General features: G+C 28.6%; 1 protein-coding gene across 4 annotated transcripts in view; it reads left to right on the plus strand.

Annotated features, from left to right (window-relative positions):
* LOC111035438 (activating transcription factor 7-interacting protein 1-like) overlaps window positions 1-13570 on the plus strand; it is a 37128-nt gene extending 23558 nt beyond the window's left edge. Inside the window, exons 3-13 of one of the 4 annotated variants that reach the window (XM_022317054.1) lie at window positions 7214-8157; window positions 8242-8502; window positions 8569-8790; window positions 9214-9486; window positions 9827-9919; window positions 9985-10072; window positions 12323-12702; window positions 12796-12916; window positions 12982-13151; window positions 13225-13306; window positions 13382-13570. In XM_022317054.1, the coding sequence (XP_022172746.1) occupies window positions 7214-8157; window positions 8242-8502; window positions 8569-8790; window positions 9214-9486; window positions 9827-9919; window positions 9985-10072; window positions 12323-12702; window positions 12796-12916; window positions 12982-13151; window positions 13225-13306; window positions 13382-13392 (2645 nt within the window). In that variant the 3' untranslated portion in view covers window positions 13393-13570. Of the gene's footprint in view, window positions 1-5768; window positions 6231-7213; window positions 8158-8241; window positions 8503-8568; window positions 8791-9213; window positions 9487-9826; window positions 9920-9984; window positions 10073-12322; window positions 12716-12795; window positions 12917-12981; window positions 13152-13224; window positions 13330-13381 lie in introns of those variants that run through there. The other 3 variants (XM_022317053.1, XM_022317052.1, XM_022317055.1) reach the window with 3 other exon arrangements.
* The last annotated feature ends 11068 nt before the right edge of the window (window positions 13571-24638 follow it).

Raw genomic sequence — 24638 nt, forward strand, 5'->3', positions numbered from 1 at the left:
TATTAAAACGACGAGTTTTTTTCATATTATACTAATTATTAAATATCTAAGTAGATAAAAATAATTATTGTTATAGGATTTATAATTTATTTACTTCGCGTTTGATTTTTTTGCTGTCATTAGTGTTTAAGTTTTGTGATGTAATATACGTAATATAATGGAAGAGTATGATTACAGTGAACCACATCATAACGTTTTAAAAGTAATTCAGCCTGATAAAGATACCTACTACTTACATAGGTAGTATGGCGTACACATATAGCATATATGTAGGTGCACAGTTGTTATGTTCGTTATATTGTGTATCAGTTGAAAGTTATCACAGAATATTATGAATTATGATTATTGATTTCATAGCACAAACTAAGATATACATAGATAGATATACATAGATATATAATATTATCTTAGTTCGTGTTTCATAGACTTGTATGAAACAGACACTCGAATGTTCGATATCTGTGCTATTTTGAGAATAATGAATTAACTTACCGTAACAAATATTTATCAATATCGCTTCTAATAAATGCTATTATGTTTAATTTTAAACATAACATCGACAATGCGTCGTTTTCACAAGCCCTTATCGATTCATTCCATTGATATGTATAGAAAACTGTCAAGTTAATTGATAATTAAACACATACAAATCAAAAAGAGAAGAAAGCAAAAAGGTATTTATAGATAAAAAAGGCAAAACAGGTTCACAATATACAAGGTTCACATAATAGGTGCACCCATTTATCTTAGAAATTAAATGAATTCCATTTTAATATAAAAATTATTTTTCTATTGTTATAAAAAAAAAGGCATTTGTCTTAAAATCCGAACCCTTGTTATCACATTATTAATTTTTCTATTAGGTATGGGTTATAAATACCTACTCTACTGAGAAAATCCAAATTAAATTTATATTAATGTTATAAATAAGTGGTCTGAAATATTGTGTTTAAGTATGAAAATCAGCATTTTCACATTTTGAGATTCTGAGTGTAGTGAATGTATATATTGTATTTATAATGAGGTGTGTGTTTTTTTCTGTTTGTCATCAACATACTACAGTAGTTTTTGTAGGTGTATCGCCAACTAGTCACGACTCACGAAGTGTTCTTACATTTGGTCGTGTGGCGCTCCTCACCAAGTTGTTTATCATAATTATAATGTATAAAATAAACGACCTCGGCTGACGATGAAAACATTAATAGATTAATGTGGTATGGAAACTATGGAATACACTAATACTGTTGGATATTTACTAATTTACTCTACTATTTGTTATTAAGTACTAACAATTAACATCCAAACACGGAAAACCCCTGGCTTTTCGTTATCACGCCGCAGCGTGTTAATCTATCTGGCAAGGACAGTAAAGAGAAGAAAAAATTCTCAGATTTTGGACATCAGTATCTTTTCTGATAGAAAAGTAATGTAGTTGATGCATTCGGGAGGTCAAAACTGAAAATTCCCAGTAGATACTAAAAGCAGTAGTACAATATACACTCAACACACTATTATAGTAAACTAAAAAGTGTCAGAAGAAACAAAAAAAAGTGAAAAAAGTGGTAATTTTTACGAACAACCAAATTTTGAAAAAATCGATTTTATTTGTTTGTCGTAACTGAAAAACTAATAACAGTAGACACTTGACATTTTCATCAAATATTTATAAATGCTAATGAACTGCCACAGAGCATGGTATATTCTTATTATAAAATATGATTATCGTTTAAATGGGATCATCGATATCCTATGAAATTATAGTTTATAAAATGCAATGACTGATGCGAAGATATCGTATGCGGTATGCCAATAGAGTAAATATGAAGGATGTGACAGTTGGAAATTGGTTTAAAAAACAGAATTACCACTGGACATTACTGATTCTACTGTTCATATAAATGATCTGAAGAATATTATTATTATTTATTATCATCCGACATCTGTAAATTGGTTTTTCAAGCAGCTTAAGAGGACGCTACACCCACAACGTTATCTCCTCCTTACAAATGTACAACGTACCAAAAATTGTTATGCGAGGTATAGAACCACTCATTCTGTAGTGATAGTTAAGACTCCAAATTGATAAACATATTATGTAGTTTTTATTTTTTTGATATAATTTAAACGAAAAAGTTGTCATTGTTTCAAAATCCATTATTTTTGTGTTTTTTCGAAATTGAATAACTTTTTTTGTAGTTCTGATATCCAAAAAAATAAAAACGGTATTTTACAGCCAATGTCTTCTTTTTTACATGGGAAAAATTTCGTTTCTTAGTTGTGACTAAAGCCTTCTCGGTTCTTTTCGGCGGAAAACAGTTTTGCGATGTTTTACATCTGTAAGACTTTAAGTCATGTGCAGTGTAGTGTAACGACTTCTTCACAAAGATAGTTTTGAATTGCCATCTCAATTCTACAGCAATTGAAAGTCTCGATACAGGATATCATACCATATTATATTAACCTAATTGGTACTTATATACAAATAACAAGTACTCTGTACATATGTATAACTATTGTATGTACGTAAACAATCATGGATTAAGCCATCAAGGAATATACACAAAAATTGAAACAATTATAGTCATAATAATTAAATCACGTGTTAGTTGTTAAACAATGTTATACTCTTGTTTAAGCTATCATATTATTATATTCAAGAATAATGAAACACAACATTAAATAAATGAAATGCTGACCATTGACCAATAATACTGCTGGACCAATACTCCTCTCTTCCTATATACTAAACATCATTCTTAAATACTATTTACATATTTGAAGTCTTACTTTATCTGCTTCATAGATCTACTTGGCTTCTTAGGAGTTATGACTAAAGGTACTTAAACGTAAATAAAAAAATGTGTGTGCTTAAGAGTTAAGACCACACGACATAAGTGAAAACTTCAACAAGGCGAAATTAATAATACGAAATACAAGTTTATAAATCATAATATATATATTTATATTATAAGAAAAAAACAAGTTTGGTAATACGAATACTGTATTTAATAAATTAATAACTATAACTGTATATTATAAAAACAATAAATATATTTATAATTGTCGTAGTCGCCGTCACCGAAAATTTCCTGGGAAAAAATAACCATTACTTTGCTAAAACTAAACAAAAATAAAATCTGAATACACCGTTTAAAAATAGACATTTCATTGAATAACTCCGTATAAAAACGGAAGAATTGCTATATCTGATAACTAAGTAAATTATAAGACCATGAAGATGGTTAGGTTAGGTTAGCCTAACCTAACCTAACGTTCATTCGGGTAGTTCGGATTGAGTAAAGGAGTCGAATTCTGCCGAGTGAGTATAGCAGTGACGCTTCGACTATCTTTCTCTCTCGTTCTGCTGACTGTTCCTCTCATGCTAAGTCGACTCGAGCCGACTTCGCCCAAATGAGCGTTACATAGCCGAGCGTGACGGCTCAGTTGAACTGAGTCAGTTCCATCCATTACTCACAAAAAGTGCTAAAGAAGTTTTCACTTCAAAAATACGGCGTATTCAACAACAATTCTCTAATATGCAGACTTTATTCTTTTTTTTCTTAGAGATATTAACAGAATTATAGTATTTTAAAGATATTATGGTAAAGAAGACATAGTTGACTAGTGTAGGTACTCAAAATTAGAGCGTTTTCTGTGTTTATCACTATGAAAAAGGCCGAGACCCTGGGTGACAATATTTTACGCAATAGATAGTGCGATCCAATGAACAAAAAAGAAAGACATTTCCAAGGAAATTACTATTTTCTAAAGAAACGACATATAATATAATGATTATATTATTATCATTATAATATATATGATTTCTGTTTATTTGGTCGTACGCTCATTACTTTTTTACTCGCATGTCGCAATCGGACACTCGTCGATGATGTCTACCACGGAAGATTGTAATATACCAATATGCGAATAACCTAAACTATGTTCATGTAGGAGGACGTCGTGTCCGTATGTGTCGTCTCCGTCTTACACACGTACGACACTGCAAATTTTCGTTCACCAGTTTCAATAGTGTTCTGTTAGGTTTGAAATTAGAGTGAATTGACAGTATCATACAATTTGAACGTAAGATTATCGTCTAGGGCCCCAAATATGCTTTTATTGATATTATTTTTAAGAAGTAACGATCTTTTTGAGACTGTACCTACTTAAAATGATAATAACTAACTTTTTTTTTTTAAATGTCGTTTATTTATGAAAATTTACAATCTATACAAATGGTACAATAAGTAAATGTGAATAATGATTAAAAGTGGTGATGAGGGGAGTACAATGAGTAGAAGTTTCACATTAGAAATTCCTACGTGGAAGGTAATTTAGGGAGAAATAGTAATATACATGATTAATGATTTAATGTGCGTTGAGAAGATCTCTGGGCCATTCACGTTTGAGGCGTCTGGCTGGGTTGTCTGGAAGAGCATTGGTATAAAGTTAGCTAACTTAAAAATAATTATATTAATAAAATCTTACTCGGGGTTGTAGATAATAATCTTACCTTTGAATTTGTAGTGTCGTCCGTGTGTAACGCAGAGACAAAATATGCTGGTACGACGTCCTCTTCAGAAACGAAGTTTGCTGCGATCAGTTTTCGTCGATCCGCTGTCAGGCAACACCCGTTTGTCCCCCCACCCAGTCAATTATATGTATACTTGCCGTGTATTATTGTCACGCCCATGCGCACAACTCGAACAGTTTATAACCTAACTAACCAGTAACCACGTTTTTTTCACATCGTCTAAATTCAGTTATAGTTGAAGGTTATAAACAATGGTTAGTACTTAGAACAAATGTTTAAGATGTCCATTAATAAATTATGAAATTGATTTTAAATCTTCGACTAAAATTCGTTGGTTCATGAAATTAAAAGAACATATTGTTTAGTTTAACTATATTATTTGTTGTTGTTGATTAATTATTACTCTTCATAGATAATTTATATCAAATTTCAAAAGTTTATTTCTTTGAAATTTTGTCAAGAAAATGAATTTAAGATCAGTTAGCTATAAGTAAGCTATAGTACTGTGTATGATAAATGATGATAATTTGAAATTAGAAAATACGGATTCAATAAGAAAATAAGAATTTGGAAATGCCTCGAAAATGACAGATCTGAAAGTCTTGTTAAAAACAGGTAGATAAATTACTTGCCAGATTTACTTGTGCCAAGCAACCACGAATGTCTATAAATCATTGATCTATAAAGTTCGATGAAAAAATCGATATAGCTCAACATTATTTTCCAACGAGGGCACGGTAACTAAGCAAAGAGTATTAATCACAACAAACGAGTGACTTTATCGCATTGTAAGGTAAATCTTCTGTCTTCGACTTCCACGTAGTGTGTAGAGGATCTATGGACTTGGGTATTTTCTGTTCAGTATTTCATTATTTCGTATTCCATTGTCGTTTCACTCCGTCGCAACGCCGCGGCACGTCATACGTCTAAGTCCCGTTCTCTTTTCGGATTGGTTGGCCGTCGACCTGTCTGAGTTGTGCGCGTTTGCCAACATGTCGACGGGTCGAACAGTCGGGCGAAACATAATGGTCGTCTAATGTCGTACTCGCTTTGCAAAAAGCATCTGTAGCTCAACGACGATCTCCGACGGGTCACGACTATGCAAACGCGGCAACGCCGCACGAAACGGACCAGCTTGGTAGCTCGCTGATAAGCGCAGTCCGATCGTTTGTTTTTCATTGGCCCGTTCGTCGTTCGCTGTCGTTTAAACGCGTTTTTTACCGCAGTCGCAGTGCACAGTCCGACGTCTGGCGTCTGAGCCTGAAGGTTTGGTCCCGGGATCGTCACAATAGAATTTGTAAAAAATGCATGTAAACGTTGTTTTGCGATCCGTCGTCGTTCCGGCTGCGGCCGAGTAGAACACTGGGGAGTAAAATATCAGACTAAACTCGAACACCGATAAGAGCGTCTGCTTTTGCAGTCCGCGATCGTGTAACAACGGCATATCGAACCGATCGAGACGGCGTCTTGTTCGGGAAGCCATTCGGCCGCCGCGATATCCGCGATATTAATTCTTTATCTATGGTGCTGTTCGAAATTAGTTGATACCGTCGTCGGACATGGGTCGGCAGTTGTAGTAGTAATTGTTCCGTTTTTCACAACATGCCCGGCGAGGCGATTAGCGAAATGACGGAACAACAGGTTTCCGCTGTAGATGAGGACTCGCTGAAACAGTCGAAACCTGATTTGCCTGATAGTAAGTTGATACCGTTTTTTTTTTATTGTTTATTTGCTCGTGATCTGACCTAGCATATACTTGGTACACGCGTAGATGGACAAACAGATAGATTGAATGTATATGTGAGAGAGAGAGAGAAAAATGGACACCGTACAAGCCATATAGGTACTATAGACCTTATAGGTATAAGTATTAGGTCTACGGTACAAGCGTTGATAGTTAAACAGTTGCGTTATGGATTACAATGAATAGATTAGGTAGTTGAATCATATTTACACGAATACCGTATACATTTAGACTTATTGATTGTTTAATATCCTGTTATTTTTGTATAAATATTAGAATGAAAAGCCCTTAAATTTGATTTTAATAGGATCGCGTTAAAAACGTAGAATCTGTGTTTGCTATGATTTATGATGCTAGTTCCATTATCACCACCACAATGTTTCATTGACTCATTGTTTAGTTTAAATAAATACCCAACTAATATAATATTATTTTATTGAATAATATTTTTTTATCAGTGTTGATATTTTTTTATTATTTATTAAGATGATGTCCATTTTTGTGTAGGAATAAAAATAAATATAAATACAAATTTTTGTATATATTATTGTTTTAATATTTTTAAATGAATATGTACCTACTTAATTTTATTTCATGTCAAATAAACTAATACATTTTTGGTAATATTTAAATGTGAACATCAATTTAAAATTTATTTATATATTTCATTTAGGTACCTAACTAATTGGCTTAATATTTTTAGTACTGAAACAGAATATTTTATGACATTTAAATTAACAAAAGTGATAAACTATTAAATATTTATATTTTCTTATAATATCAGATTTTACAAGTAAGTCAGGCAATAGGTCATGTATTTCATTAAAGATAGTATTTTTATTGGGTACTTATCAGTAAATAAATAAATTGAGTGATAGATAAACAATTTGATCTAATATTAATTCAATGAAAACAATTTTTGTGTATTTTTTCAGATGAACTTCCTGATGATGTTCCTACAACATCTTTTCCATCAAAAAATGAGTTATCAAATGGTTTAAAGCGACCTTTGCCAGATGGAGTAGACAGTGATAAAAAAAAAAAAATTAGACTAACTGATTTAAGTGAAGATGAATTTGAAGATACTAACGATGATAGTGGAACAAATCATATTGAACGGTTGATACAAAGAGTTTCGAAGACTCTAGAAAATACAAATGGTGTCAAAGAATCTAATGTATCGAATAAAACATACAATCCTAGCAATGATACAAATTCAACTTGTAATATAATTAACCATAATGATAAAAATGGCATTGATGATAAATATTGTAAGGAAGATTATTCTGACAAAAATATTTCAAGTAAAGCTATTAAAAGTTGTGAAGTTATTGAAAATGGCGAGAGTACTGTACAAAATGGTGAAAATAAATTAGCTGCAAACGATACATGTACTGGCAAAGGAATTTCAAATTTAAATAAATCATCATTATCAGACAAAAATGTTGTTGTTGATGATATTCCGTTAATAGCAAATTTATCTATATCAGTTGATTCAACTGTAAAGGAAAGTAATTTAAATCATTCAAATACTGAGGTAGCTAAAATTGTAAACAATAAAAAAAACGATGCAGAACATTTGCCGGTAATTAAAAATAAAATACAAAATTCGACAAAAAAAACTGATGAAACTAAAATTATAGAAAATCATCCATGTAATAGTAAAACAAATAATAGCAAGGATGTTGGTGCTTGTTCTAATGGTATTGATCGAGATTTTGAAGTTATAGATTCTGACACTAATTCTGATATTTCATTACCTGATTTACCTGATTTACCTGGAGATATCACTAATATTGTAAGTGGAGTACACCAGATGACCAAAGAGAGTTTTCCACAGTTATTAAAATTGTTTAGTAAAAAGGAATTGACTTATGACGTAAGAAGATTTTTTCTGTTTTTAATTTTAACTATATATTATTTTAATTAATATATTTAGTCTTGTTTTATTACTGTTGTTTAGCAATTCGATAGCTTGTGTACACAGAAAATTATTGAAATTATGACAGAAAAATTATATTTGGGTAAGGACCGTTCAGAACTTCAGTTGTTGAGGGAAAGAGAAAAACATTGGCGGTTAAAATATTGTTCACTAAATAGACAATTTAAAGAAATCAAGACTATTGTAAATGTTCATAAACAAGAGATAAAAGCCAATGAAAATGCTAGACCACATTTAATTACAAGAACTGTTGGTTTGCAAGCAGTATTGCGTCCAAAAAAGGTAAATTAATTGTTTGATAAAAATATTGGGTTTGAGAAATATTGAAATATGTTGTATTATTTGTAGGAAGGTAGTATGAAGTTACCAAAACTAGCGAATCCTTTGCCAAAACCTGATACTAAACCTGATAATGAACCTAATAATAAACCTAATAATAAATCTGTAAGTATTGTTGTTGATGATGATAATAATGATGATGATGATGGTAATGGTGATGTCGTTGCATTGGATGCAGTAGAATCTGCTAATTTATCAACTTCAGATATTGCAAATAAGACTACAAAAAAGGTAATATAGTAAATATTATCTATTGTAATTTGTTAAAAAAGTATTTTAGTTAATAACTAATTTAGTTTTTTTTTTCTATTTTATTTTTTTAAACTAATTTAGTTAATTGATACAAATACTAATAACACCTATTGATTTTATCAAGGATTTTGTATAGATAATTTTTTTTTTAAATTTCTTTCAACATTTTTTTTTTTAAGAGTGATTTATAATTTTATATGCTTCATAGTATGGCGTCTTAAAATATTCAGAAATATGGTCTGATGGTGATTGATTTTATTCTCATTTTTCTGTGTAGTTTCTCTGAAAAAAAAATATTGAAGAAAACTGTTAGAAATTCGAGCATTTGAGTTAAATTAAATTGTTTTTTTTTTATTTGCACATAATAAATATTGTATTATATATATTTTTTTTTTTAAATAGCAAATACCTGCCCCCTTAGTTACTTTATCAAAAACACCAGTGGTATCTCCAAAGACTGTTACTGTTGCAAAGACTGTTACAGCTGCAAAGACTGTTACTGCTGCAAAGACTGTTACTGCTGCAAAGCCTGTGGATCCTATCAAACTTGGCACTACTATAGATTTAACAGGAAATGATGATGTAACTGAACAACCAATTATAACTAATTCGAAGGAACCATTATCACCTATGAAAGTTCTTCGCCGGAGTCCAGCTATTTTACCAGCACAAATGGTATCTCACTAATTTTTTTATTAAATTATATATGATTTTAAGCAATTACATTTTACATTAAAATAATATGATTAATAATTGTGAGTTATAACTGTAGACTCATTTTTATTCATTTATCCAAAGCATGTGTAGAATCAAGACTAAACTTATCTCTAGAAATTACAAAATTAAAAATATCCTTGCATCATTCTATAACTTTTTAATTATTGATTCTTTGTTAAACACTTCAATAATAATATAACATCGTACATTATTAGTTGTAATATTCGTTATTGTATAATATATTATTATGTTTGGTGGTTTTTAGCAGGTATAAACATTTAATTGGTTATTGTTTCAGAACGGCATTTTGTCAAAAGCTTTAACTAATGTACCTAACAATTCATCATCCTCCTCAACTCTTATAGTGAGAAAATCTTCAACAATTACTTCAGTAAGATCATAAGAAATGTATAATTTTTTCTTTTCTGTAATAGTTATAATTATTATTCATTGTAGGGCTCTCCCCAACGGACAATTGTTTTGAATAAAGACACTGTAAATAAAAGTCCAAATCTCAAAAGTATTAAACCAATTTTAATTGAAGGTAAGTTTTTAAATTTTAATATAACTAAATATTATATATTATATAAATACCATATTATTGTTGTCTCGGTGTTTCAATTTATTAGATTATTAAAATTATTTTTTATAAATCTGCATATAACTTGTCATATGATATTAACTGAGCCATACTTAGTTCGGTTATGGTTAAAGATAATAACAGTTAGTGATAATGAAGTTTTCATTTGTAGGGTATAATCAGTTAACCAAGTGCTAAAAATCATTTATTTTTGAATATTTTTGTTATCTTTATTCTTTAAAAATCAGTTGTTAACAATGATAATGAAGCTGCATTGTTATAATAAAAGAGAATCATAATATTTTTCTGGATCAAATATTAATAAATACTAAATATAGTTAATATTTTTTTTTAAATTATAATTCTTTTAATCTATTTTACCTAATTATAATTATTTTACTAGCCCCTTAAAATAATTAATAATGTTGATGGATTGATTATATTATTATCTTAGTCAGTCATAATAGTTACTTCATTGAATCATTCGTTTTTGTATATTTTTTATGACCAGGCATCTTAAAATTTGAAAAAAAAAAAATCAAATATTAGGACAACATTTTTATTTTTACACATAATATTTATTTAAATTTTTATTGGATATAATGTACCTACATTTAACATCTACCTTAGTTTCATAACACCCATTTACATCTTCAAAAACAAAAAGAAAAATTATTTCTTAGTTTTAATTATTGTGTGGTAACATTGGTTATTAATCATTATAGTTATGTATTTTTTTATTCCTATGGATTAAAAACAAATTAACATTATAAGAGTAGTATAAATAATGACATAAATGAATATGTAGTTATAAAATATTATATAATATAAATATGTATAGATAAACAGGTAGTAATAATGGTAATACAAATTTAGAAATATTTTTCAACTAACTCCTTGTTCCAGTTCATTGTCTCTGTTGTTATTGTATCAGTTCTTCAATACTCCATCTTAAGTTGTTTTGCCTGACATTCCATTATGTAAGCTTATGTTTTTGTAAATATGTGCTTGGTATGTTGAGCATCAGCTCAAATTTGGTGATATTTATTATGCTATTGTGATTGCTTCTGTTTGTTAGGACTTCAGTGTGTTCAATAGCATATTATGCTGAGAGAGTCACGTGCAGAGGTTACCTCCATTATCTTCGGCATTTCATAATAATTAAATGTATGGTTTGTCATCTGTTGCTACAATCATACACTTAACTATCTTTCAGTCTCTATTTGTGCATCATGTATCCAAAACAACCACAGCCGGTCTGTAGTTGATTTTGTACAGACTACTCATACCTGGGCAATTCTATTTCCATTTTGGATCCACCACCAAATTGTTGTTTACTATAGTTGTTGGTTTATTCATCGTGCTATTTTGTAACAGAATCCTCATAATTGCCTATGCCAATGCATTTGTGATTAGTTTTTCATTCCTTTGTTTGTTTGGAAGTCTATTTGTTAATACACATAGCCATCGCAATGGAGTAGATTTTGTTATTCCTTTAGTGCAGATGAAGATACCCTTAATTCTGAAGTATTTCCTCTTTTTTAGGCCAGCTTCTGCATCAGATTAATTTGTAATCTTAATGTCTTAATTCTTTTAAGATTGTGACTAATTTTCTGTTTGGAATCACTTAGTTCATATGAGTGACTCCAGATGATGTTATATGCTGCATTTATTTTAAGTCTCCTGTGGAATCCTAACACTATGAGGGCTGTAAGTACAAGTGTCTATCCTTTGTATCCTCTATGTTTCTTAAATCCATTTATAGTACCTAGAAAATCATTGTAGAGCATAGTTAACCAGATACAAATTCTCGGTCCAGCAAACATAAGAAACTATAAATTATATGGTCTGTGAGTAATTGTATTTCCCATCTTAGGAGGGCAGCTTTGTTTAATTTGATTTTCTGTATTGCATTTTACAATAAACATCCCATTCTGTATGTGTTTAGTGTTGGGTTTTGTTCCAACATTTTCCTTTGATGTTTCAATTTATTCTGTTCATACAATTCGAATAGGCATTAAAAGATTATTATTAAATAACTTAATTTTGAATATTACAGTTGATTTATTATACTAAAACCAGTTGGATTCATCAACTTTATTAGTTATTACTCTAAATAAAAAGAGTTGCATACTCGATGTCTTAGATTATTGAGAATATTTTTTAAATTGTGTGCTGTATCAAAATATTAAATAATTAATAATATTTTTTTAGTTCCACGTGTTGATCCTGTACTAGTTCAGCCTTGTGCCGTTGCTTATACTGCTCAGCGTGTTCCAGTATCTCAAATATCTGGAACATTACAACCAATTTCAACGGACCCTCGCCAAATAACAGTATCTCAACTTTCTGCATCATTAAAAAATTTAACTCCAGTTTATTCAACAACATGCCAATTACCAGTAGCCCGTGTATCTGGATCATTGTCTGGTATTGCCTTGCCAGGGGCATCTTCTGGAACAAAGTTTACTACATGTCGATTACCGATATCAATACGTTCAATACCTCAGCCAACTTCTACTGAACACAGTTTAACAAGATCTCAATCAAACAAACCACCGCCTCCACCTCCTGGGATTCCAATTTCAGCAGCAGTATGACAATTCTGTTATTATTTTTATTTACACTATAAAAAGAAAGAACAATAATTTAAATATATGATAACATATATTTTTTTAAATTTTCAGCATCCGTCTCCAGTGCCCGGAATTCCAAACCAAAAGAATCTTAGTTCTTGGAAAAAGTTACCTCCGGCACCTAAATTGACCATTACTAAAACAACGGAATCACAAAATATTCCCCAATGTAGTAATATTAAATAACAATATTCAAAAACTCATGGATTTCTTACATTTTATATTTTTCTTTTGTAGCATTAGTGCTGTCATGGAATATGACTGTTAATAAAACAGTTGCAGACGTAGTAAGTTATCAGATATATGCTTATCAAGAGATCCCTAATCAACCACCTAACATTGAACTATGGAAGAAAATTGGTGATGTAAATGCTCTTCCTCTACCAATGGCCTGCTCACTAACTCACGTAAATATATTAAAATATTTTTTTGTTTTTTGAGAGTATAATCTTATATTTTTTATTTGTATTTATTTTATAGTTTTCAAATGGTGAAAAATATCATTTTTTAGTGAGAGCTGTTGATGTTTACAACCGTGTTGGACCATTTAGTGCACCGCAAAGTATGTGTTTGAAATTAATTTAATTGTTAAATGTTAGCAACTTAAATATTAATATTCTGGTATATTTTTTTTTAGGTACAACATGAATGGTGTTTTAAATGTTTGACATTAGCAAGTTAATCTCCTAGCATAATGTTTTTACATCATGAGGTTATTATTGAGCTTATTTTCGTGCTAAATAATTTAATAATTGTTTAAGCCTTATAAATGATTATTATTATTTTTTATTTTTGTGATCCTGTGTTAATTTTTTTTTAAAACTCTATTATTTTTTTCTGTATAGAATAAAAAAAATTTTAATAAAATAAATTGAAAATAATACAATATAACTTCCACTATTATAATTGATTTATTTAAATTTATTTGAACATTCACAGTCAATAAAAATTGTAGTAATATGTTTTGATATGTATATATTATTATTTTAATTTTACCAATTTAAATTTTTTTTAAATATTAACTGTAAAAAAATTAATAAATAACTGTATATTTTAGAAATGTATCAACAGTTTTACGATGGTTTAATTTGGATTAAGGAAATAATAATTTAATAAACATGGTAAGCTATTGGGTGTTTCTGCAGTGTTATATTTGTATAATAAATTGTTATTAATTAATAATAATTTATAGCTATAGAAGAAACACCCAATATTTTTATCACAAACAATTAAAACATTCTATGTGTGAAATTCTTCAGAACAGTTTATAAATATATTATTTATTATAGACCATTTTGTTCATAATGTTTGGCTATTTACTGGCTCATAAACATGAGTACATTTTTATTATGAATGATTTTTATTTCATAAAATGTAGCTTTTTGTTTATAAGATTGGCTTTTAACTCAAACATATTTTTATTCTTATTAATGAGTTTATGTTTTTTTTTAAATTATACACTGTTGTTTATTTTTCATAACGAAATCAGTTTTCATATTATTTATATGCCACTTTGATGTAATTTGAAATGTATTTAATATTAATATTAAATTATTATTAAGTTTTTTTGTTATTTATTCTATACATACTTAAAATCTCTCAGTAAACTCATGACTTTAATATGAGAATGTTAAATAAGATTAGATACCAAAATCAAAAACCATCACTAAAGAAACATGTATTTGATTTTAGATTCAAAGCTTAGTAATGATTGTATGGATTTTACAGCGATGTGTGTTCTTTTATTATTGCGTCTGAAGGAATCAAGGAAAAAAAGCTTCAATATTAAAATATGGTAAAAAAAAGCTCCGTACTCAATACATGATTCTTTTTTTTTGATTTGCATGATAACATATAATCATAATAATCATAATACAATCATTACAATTTTTTAATATTTTATGAATTATTAAATTATTTTTTTTTATTATTATGCATCTAGTTTATTGTAGGTGGTACATTTATTTGATTAAAAGGTAGTTACATAAAGTTAGTTATTTAAAAAAAAATTATAGTATATGACATTAAACAATAACTAATTATATCACACTTAAAAATCACTCCATAAATAACATTTCTTAACATGCATTACTCTTATTATAAAATATACAAGTATAGTTGCAGTCTGCAATAATTGTCTTTTGTCATTTGTACATAATTTGAAAAATGTTTAAAGTTAAAAAATTTAAAAAATGATTTGTGGCTAACTGCCATTAGAAAATCTAATATATTTATATCATTATTATTATAACTACATGAACGAAAAAAACACATTTTTAATACTAAAATGTTGTAGATACTAAGATAGAGTCTACAATAAAATATAATACCTTCATCATTTTTAAGATACAGTCAAATGTCAATTACTTTTATTACTATTAGGCACGTTGTTAGATATTTTCCGCCCTGAAGAGAACATTTTAATCTCGCTCTTCTTTACCGATATTTATTTAATATTGCCGCCTTCAATTTCTTTAAAGTTGTATGCCGCCCTTAAGCAACGCACGGCTTACTTGTGCCCCTACGACGGGCCTGATTACTATATAGATACTTTAATATCTTCTATTTCAAATGTATGTTTACACCTAAATAGTTTAAAATATTGGATTTATTATTTTATTAAATATTATTATGATATAAAAGTATATAAGAATTATATATTATATATAATATATATGGTTATAGGTATATGGCTATTGATAAATAACAATATATTGTTTAAAAATGATGAAATGTATACTTGAATAAAAATAGTGTTATGTATAGTTGGTACTGGGCTTTTTTTTTTCTGAAGATACTTTTCCAGTAGAAAAAATTATCTGATTGTCAGCATTGAATAGGGGTTTCTGATATCTAATTGCAGCTACTTGAAAATGTTGTGATGGCATAATCAAAAATGGTCAGTACTTTTTAAAATAATAAAAAAAAAACATATGTTAACATTTTGGTATTATTATTAAAATAATTATTTGGTTACCCTGGTTACTAAAAAGTTGGACTATATTCGCTCAGAATCATTTTTGTTGTATATTCAATAATTTATCATTGAACCGAAATCTAACACATCCAATGCAGGTGCCTACCCAATGATAAGGTATACTCAACTCGTGCTGTACAGCAGACCTTTTTTTTCATCTTACTGTAAAGAACTATGAACATATTTTAAAAAATTATTAATTTATGTAACCTACATTTTTTTATGATAGAATTTTGAGCTAAAAATAATATAATTTTTTATATAATTATAAAAATGGGAAGGGATGGGAGAAGAACCATCCATTGACAACACTTCAGAATGAATTAATGCAATAATATACAAAATAAATTAAGTAAAAATAATTTTTAAGAATAAAGAGATTGCTTCCCTTTGGTGTTCATCTCTATATTGCATTGTTAAATGTTACTGAATGATTATTTTTTTTTAATTAGTTGTATAGGTTAAAATTTATTATTATTTTATCAATAATAAATTTGTTTAGTTGGTAAAACCTTGTTTAATATGACTCATAAAACTTGAAACATTAATAACAGCTCTATTAATATTGACAGTATGGGACCATCACTAACAAAATTCAGTTTTGGATTCAGTTTTGGGAGAGAGGGGTGATAATATATGAAAACAAGTAAAAAATATATAATTTTAAAAGTAAAGATTTGATTTAATTTTAAAAATAAATTTTTAAAACTGACAGAAGAAGCTATACGTTTCTACAAAATCTTTCATGCCCGGCTGCAAACCATAATCCACTCATTAAAAACCTGTCCATCCAAACATTACCTGGCAACCCCAGGCGTCGATTAAAAAGGAGATGGTGCCGTGATTTGCTAGGGAATTAATATAAAAAAAAAAAAATAAATAAATACGTATATAAGCATAACCAGTTTCATACAACTTCCAGTCAAGTGCCATAAGTGGGTGGCTTCTTACTCTTTCTTATTTCATGTATTATTAACCATTATCAAATATGCTAACTGTGCATAATTGTACAGATTGTATATATTATTGTGTAAAAAAAAAAAATAAATAAATTTAGTCATAGATGGAGGAATTGCATTTAAACGTACAATTGACTTTGTTCTTATTGAGATTCTGAACAAAAAACTAAACTGAATTCAATTCTTCTACTCTTATCAGTATATTATAAGTCAGTGTATAACTTGACTAACGCCCTGGTAGCTATATTCTTATAGTTATGCAATCATATTATTTAACCTCATAAATTACAATTTCCTCTAGAATACAGCCCAAGTCGATACAACTTATACCGATTTTTCAAAAGCATTTTATCTAGTAGATTATTCCCAATTCCCTATCTTCTTAAAATCTTAAATCTTCTTAACCACATTAGTTCAGTCGTACAAAACTATGACGAAAAAGTCCTGCAATGCTGATTCCTGCGTTTGTACAAAATGTAAATTAGAAAGTATTAATGTACCTACACTCTATACTCTATAGCATATACAATAAAATGGCTGTATGTATGTCTCATTGAGTACATTAATGGGACACTTACATGATTAACATAATTGAAAAAGTCTGTTTCAAATTTGTAAATCAACTATTTTAAATTATATGTATTTGATTTTGTTTGTTTTATTTTGTATGCCTAAGTGATGACTGCGGAGTACCTACTAGTTGACTTCCACTTCGACAATCGACAACAACCATTTTTAATCAAGCCTAATTAAAAGTTGACAGTCCCAATCCTGTAAAATTGGGAAGGAAAATGTGCGTAATTAAATGGGAAGCGTTTCGGCTTAAGTAACTTGATAAAATACCTTTTTCTGTAAACGAGGACCAATTGGGCATGTGGGGTTGAGGCTCTGGAACCGATTCTGTACCAGCCATTTGCTCTCCCTGCAATTACGCGATCGCGTATTTTTAGATTCTAGGTTCCTACATCCAAGATTTTTCAATGGGAGGAGGGGGGCTAACCAAAGTAAATTAGGATTTGATAGCCATTACCTTATACTAGGTCGTTATTACTACATCCCGTAACCGTAGTAATAATCTCTACAAATAATTGATAATACGGAAATTCAAAACCGATATCAGAAATATATCTTGGTTTGTACTTTGCCTTTAATAGTTTAATCATATAAGAATTATGCCATAATATGGCTGAAGTTCCCTTAGCCCCCTCTCTGGGTACGCCACCGCCTACCATCATGATTTTTGAATTATTTCGTGTACCTGTATGGCTACGTACATTTGAGTATTTCAATATTACACAAATGAATATTAGTCCCAACTTCCATTTCGTTCTTATACATTGTCTTGCACACAACTTATAAACACTAGTACACTACGATACAACTTGTTTCGCTGTCAATTGGATAGGAGTGATAGGACTAATTATTAATAGGTTCCAACGAAATCTGCGAAAGGTAAGTCGTATGAAGACATCGTATGATAATTAATATTAGTGTCACATTTATAACAACGTGTCGTGCAGCAGCTCGTAATTATTACATAGGGCTTGATTAGAGGTGTCCTGGCGCAGGTGTAATTTTTCGTTATATATACATTATACATCGTTTTGAGTTTTAACACTAACTATATAGTATGCAGTCATATAGGTAGGTACCAATTAAACATTTGGAAGATACTAATTACCTACCTACCTACCTACCTAATTATAATACAAAGATGTGCTTATTTAATGTGGTAGAATCACTCGTTGTTTAATCGCTATATATCTATAACCTAAGCCCACACCATCATCAGCCATTAGGTATATCTATATAAAGAGTGTTTCTGTGAAATTAAATCAGTCACTCTTACCTTTTAGATTGTGAGCGGAGCGATGAATATATTGATTTTAAAATAATGTGTTTTTTTAGTGTTCGTCATCACCTTCTGGGGCAGTAAAAACGCTTCGGTATTTTACATCAGCATCTTTTCAGAAAGTGAATATAGTTGGTAACATTGGGGGCCGGTGGGTCAAAAGTAAAAAGTTTTCAGTCATAAAAAGCTCCGGGAAAAACTGATGGAAGACATAGGCGCCAAAATGAGATAAGAAATAAAAGTATCATACGAAAGCGCCAAAATCTAATCTTACGAAATCTCCAAAATCCTAGGTACCTATACTCGTGTGCCACGGTTAATAGATATTAAATTTAGAACTATATCGTAACTATATTAGATAAACAGTATGCGGCTCATTGTTTCGTTCATATAGTAATTGATGTATTATTAAAACTACAAAGCAAAACATTTATTTATGAACTGTCCTCCTAACAAAAAAATAAGGATATGTCAAGAAGAAATAATTGTACAATTATGGAATAAATACCAGTATATTGAAATAGACCGTATAGAAAATGTGAAAAAAAGTGAGATTAAAAAATCAATCGATTTATTAAATTTATATTTATTTGTTTGCATATTTAAATTTATTATTGACATTTTTTTATAACACTTTAATCAATTGTGTTTTAATGTATTAAATTTATATTTATTTGTATGCATATTATTAACTTTGGCTCAAATGATATGTCATTTTTGCACCTTTAGCGTTTATGTTATATGTTGGGTATAATAGGTGTATAATATTAGATTGACGCTTATTATGTCCTACATATTTTGGCGCAAATGATGTGTTATTTTTGTACATTATTTTATTTTTTTACATTTTTTTGAATTTGATTAACAATACTGGAAAATGAACTAAAAAGAAAAATATGATCTAAAAATGCACAAAAGTGACCTAAAACATTTAAAATGTCAAAATATGCAAAAAAAATGCAAAATAAAAGTTGCATAAATGAATTTATAGTTATGTAATTCAAATGATGTATTTAAAACCTGTAAACAATGTACTTTTCTACAAATTCAAAGCCCTACTTATTAATATTGGTTGCAAGATAGTCATCACTTAAAACTTAGAACCGTTTTTCGTATATAATTCAAATTTAACACATCCGTTTATCTATTTCAACAGAGACCCATTCGCCACCTAATACTATATGTACAACAGAGATGCAGTTGATTTTATGCCGTCATAGATTCAATAGTCAATTAATTCTATTGTTTTATTCGAAAAATGTTTTAATGCTCACTAATTAGATATATTAAAATCCAATATCTCCATCTTATAATACCGTACGTTAAATATATTTTTTCAATTCAAAATCAAGTTTGAAAAATCTAGTCGGATTACATCAAAACAAAATTTTCACTTAGTGTACTGTGTGGAGTATCAATGTGACAATATATCAAGTGTTCAAATACCTGTAAAAATGAATCTACTATACTGTATATTATAGTTTATGTTTAAACCATAAATACGATAAATTACATTCGATAATTCAGCTTGTTTAAACTTAGATACCTATATACTACGTAGGAATAAATTAAAGAATTTAATTTTTCTCTTGGACGAACAAAATAGATAGGAAATAGGTTTGTGTTTTTATACTTTGAATAAAAGTGGAGGAAGTTATCGATTTTACAATGGTGTGTATTTTTAATTTTTACTGAATACCCTTTAGGGGGCTTTAAAAGTACTTTTAAAATCTCATAATATAATATTATAATCCCATTAGAATTTAGACATTTAGTACAACATATTTTACATTTTAAATACCAATAGTAAATAATATAGGTAGATACTCAGTTGTTGTGGTAGCTGGTATAAGAGATTTTGAAAAATCATTTATACATATTAGAACTGTGCTCATACATTATAACAAATACGATAGTAATCGCTTATAAATGTGTAAAGTGGCTTTGCGACTATATAGCACACTCTCCGACATTGCTTCTCTAGAGATTGCTGAGAAAAAAACTGTATTAAATAATGAACAATAATTATATTACGCGTATCTACCCATCGTATATGATATGGTATATGGACATAGGTGCTCTAGTTTTTCGCACTGACGCACATGAAAACAATTTCATAAGTAAAAAGAAAAAAAAACACAAGTGGTTATAAAATATATTTTCGATGAAAAAGTCCAATAAGTCAATAACGTCGCCATATATATGTATACTGTACCGCGTAGGTTGGTCGTCTCTGACGTGGTTGCAGTTCCTCCCCACGTTCTTTTTATCTAACCTCGTTTATTATCATCACATCACTTAATTTATAAACTTTATTGAACTTAGTTTAAGAGACTAGAAAAATGTCTAACTATGTTACATGTATTATGTATACACCTACCTGTCTTATTTTTATTCGGTAAACTACACAATGATAAATGGTAGAAGCGGCTTTGGTATGTGTAACCACTATATGTAACGAATAATGTTCGTCTAATTTAGTTTGGATATAGTAGCTTGTGATTATGATAATTTTCTTCAAAACGTTAAAGTTATTTATCAGTCGATTTCTTGAAATGATTCGATGTTAAGTATCTTCACTTAAGTTTGAGATTTCAAGAATCGTGTATCGTACCTATATTATGTATATTTTACACAATATTATATACATGGTGTACATGAAGACCTGACAAATTAAATGATTTTTGTTCTAATCAATATATAAAATATATTTTTTCATTTATGACTTGTTGACGTTAACTTTATATGTATTATATAACATTTTTTATTTTTATTTTTTTAATAACTACTGAAAATAAAAAAGGTTAAACCTTATTTAAATTTTTGTTAAAGAAATCAAAATAGTTAATTTTTAAATCTAATTTTTAGAAATCTTTTGACTGTAAAAGCATTTATCGAAGTCTACTGGTTTTTTTTTTATGATTTTTTAAAGTAAGACTCATTAATTTTAAAAGTAATACCTAACCAAAAAAAAAATTAGATTTTAACAAATACTCATTTAAAAATTCTCATAGTATATTTTTTTAAAGTTTATACTATTGAATTAAAAATGTTTTTTATGCCTGGATCAACGTATTATTTGGCAACAATAACGAGATATCAAAAAATTGTAATAAATAAGCTACACACGGCTTAAATAAATGTTTTTACAAACAACATTTATTTCAAATCTAGATTTACAAATTGGCTATTTGGAATTTTTCAAAAATGACTTACATCTGATTTTTTTGATGATATTATTGTGATTAAAGTTATTTATATAGGTTTAGTAGGTTTTTATGTTGGTAAGATTGTAACTCGTGTTTGTGCATGTGCGTCAAGAATGTGCTGCTAAAAACCTGGGCGGTCACCCATCCGAGCGCTAGGGACATCGGCCTGTACTTGGGCTCAGAGTTTTTTCGCCGATTGAGCTTACGAACCCTGCGCGTACGACCACGCCTCACCAAGCCACGCTAATTTATTTACTATTAAGCATTAGTACTACGGTACATTAAATTCATTTTTGCCAAAAAAAAATACATTTGAAAAGTAATTGTGTGTATAAAATATAATAATTTACTTTAAAAGTTTCAAGTACCCTTGAATAATATTTTTAATTTACAACAAAATAACTTAAATCATTATTCTTGGTTATTTAATATGTAATTTTGTCTACATTTGAACATAAAACAAATTTTTAAAAAAAAACTGTGTTTACAAATTTTTAAATATTTTTTTGTTACAGAATAGCCTATTTGGGTGGAATCTTGTTTTAAATTTTTAACCTTTAGTTATAAAAGTTGAAAATTAAAAATTTTCTTAAACTTTAAAATTACCTATTCGTAAATTTTGAATGATATGAATTTTGTCAACATTTGAATTTTAAATACTTCTAAATAAAAATTGTGCTTATGTATTTTTAATATTTTTCAACTGATATTGTAAATATATACCAGGAGTGTTGTATTAAATTTGCAAGCTTCTTGGTCTAACAAATAGAAATGTTGTTGTAATTTAAAGAAAAAAAACCAAAAAATTGAAAATTGAAAATTTCCGTAAACCGATTAAAACGAGTCAAAATATTTTGAAAATGTTATCAAGTATATGAATTGATAAAATAAACAACAAAATAAGAAAATAGCTAGGTGTATGAGAAATCGAGTGGATATCCAGTGTTGTAAAAATCTCAACTTCAAACGCTCATAAAAATTTAATTTGACTTACCGGTAGAATTTTTTTTTTTGATAAATGTAGACAAACTTATAAGAAAACTTGTATTCAATTTTAAAATTTTAAATATAAAAAGACAAATTTTTATGAATTTCTAACTTAAAAAACTTTGCACATTTTCTTGATTTATACGAATTTTGTCAAAATTCAAACTCTTATAAAAATTATTATGGATTTATGCTCAACTTTTTCTTTAATTTCCACTAACAACAACTTACGACAAACCTTGTATTACATTTTCAAGTTTTTGGACAAAGCCACAATTTTTTATCAACGTTCAAATCATTTTAATTGCCTATAAATTGTTTAACACGAATCAAAATATTTTGAAAATGTTATGAATTATGATGTATAGAAATGTTACATAGATATAAATATTCAATGAAAATTTAATGTCAGAATATAAAATGTAATATTATACATGTATTAGTTATAATCAATAAATTATATACATAAAAAACATTTTATGATAAACATTGTTTAAAAGATTTAAAAATATTGATTTGAACAAAAGTTACCTATTTTTATTTGTCAAGTTTTTCTGTTACACCCTATAATATATACGACTAGCCCGTCATGGTTAGGTCAGGTTAATTTTCATGTAATTTTAGGTAATATGTATAAATGGTCTTTAAATTATAATATTATCTATATTAGTAATTTTAATTTTTAAAAGGTACTAAATTGTCGAACACTCAAATAGGTTACGTTAGGTTAGATTAAATAGCCCTTGGGGTTTCATGATATATAGAAATAAACTAACTTAAGGGGGATGTAGTTTTTTTGGAGAGTGCCTGTGTCATAAAAAAATGCAATTTATTATTATTGGCCATTATACAGTGTAACACCAGAGATGTAGATGATATTCAAAATTTTCACGGCTTGTTGGCTGCCGATATAGTTTTTTTTGCCACCTAACCACGGTCCCCACCCTTATATCAATGTCAATATTTGACACTAATAATTAATTTTATACATATTGTATTACTGAATAGAAATAAAAATTCAATAAAAAAAAACATGACCACAGCTGCTATAATATGACAGTGTTTTTTAGTTCGTTGTTTTACATTATGGTCAATTCGACGATGCGTAACAACGAGATTAAAAAAAAAGTAAGTTTACCAACAAAATTACAATAGTAATTGTTACAAAAAATTATAAACAAAAATACGATCATATAAAAAATGCAACCCAGCGCGATCGCCCTCTGCAGCCACGACCCCCTATATAAGTACGTTCCCAATGTTAAAAAATTAATAAGTAATAAGGTGAATTTTCAAGCACACCCAGCACATTCTTATGTTTAAATTATGCATCCGTTCAAATTGAGATTTTTGGAATTTTCCAGTGTTATCTATAAGGGCTGTGCTACTTTTTTTTCATACAGAAAAATAATGCCTATTGGGTTTGGTAAGAAAGTCTACAAAAATTGTTGGAAATATGAGTAATGCACGAAGTAGTGACGTCATCACAGTATTTTGCTAGGATCTGTAAAAAACTTTTTAACTTTGAATGAATCTCATTTATTTTATTTTGCTGGCAAAATTCTCACTTTATATGTGTCACCGGCAATATGGATAATTCAGGTATTTTGAAAAATGCCTAGGCATTATGTATACCGCCGACCCATTTTAAGCAATGTTAATAAAACATTTGATTTTTGATATTATGTTATATATATATATAACTTAGGTATTTTATGAAATACCTAGGCGTCACATAAAAAATACCAATTTTTTTTAGGCCAAGTAAAAACAATTTATCATAATATTGTATTAGAATTCTTATAATTTTTATATATTATTACTCATATTACAAAATGTAATTACTTATCTATTATTATATTTGTATACGTATGTATTGATATATTATTAATATTATTGTTTTATTAAGT

The sequence above is a fragment of the Myzus persicae genome, unplaced genomic scaffold (assembly GCF_001856785.1).
Source record: "Myzus persicae strain clone G006 unplaced genomic scaffold, MPER_G0061.0, whole genome shotgun sequence".
In the NCBI taxonomy this organism is placed as follows: Eukaryota; Metazoa; Arthropoda; class Insecta; order Hemiptera; family Aphididae; genus Myzus; species Myzus persicae.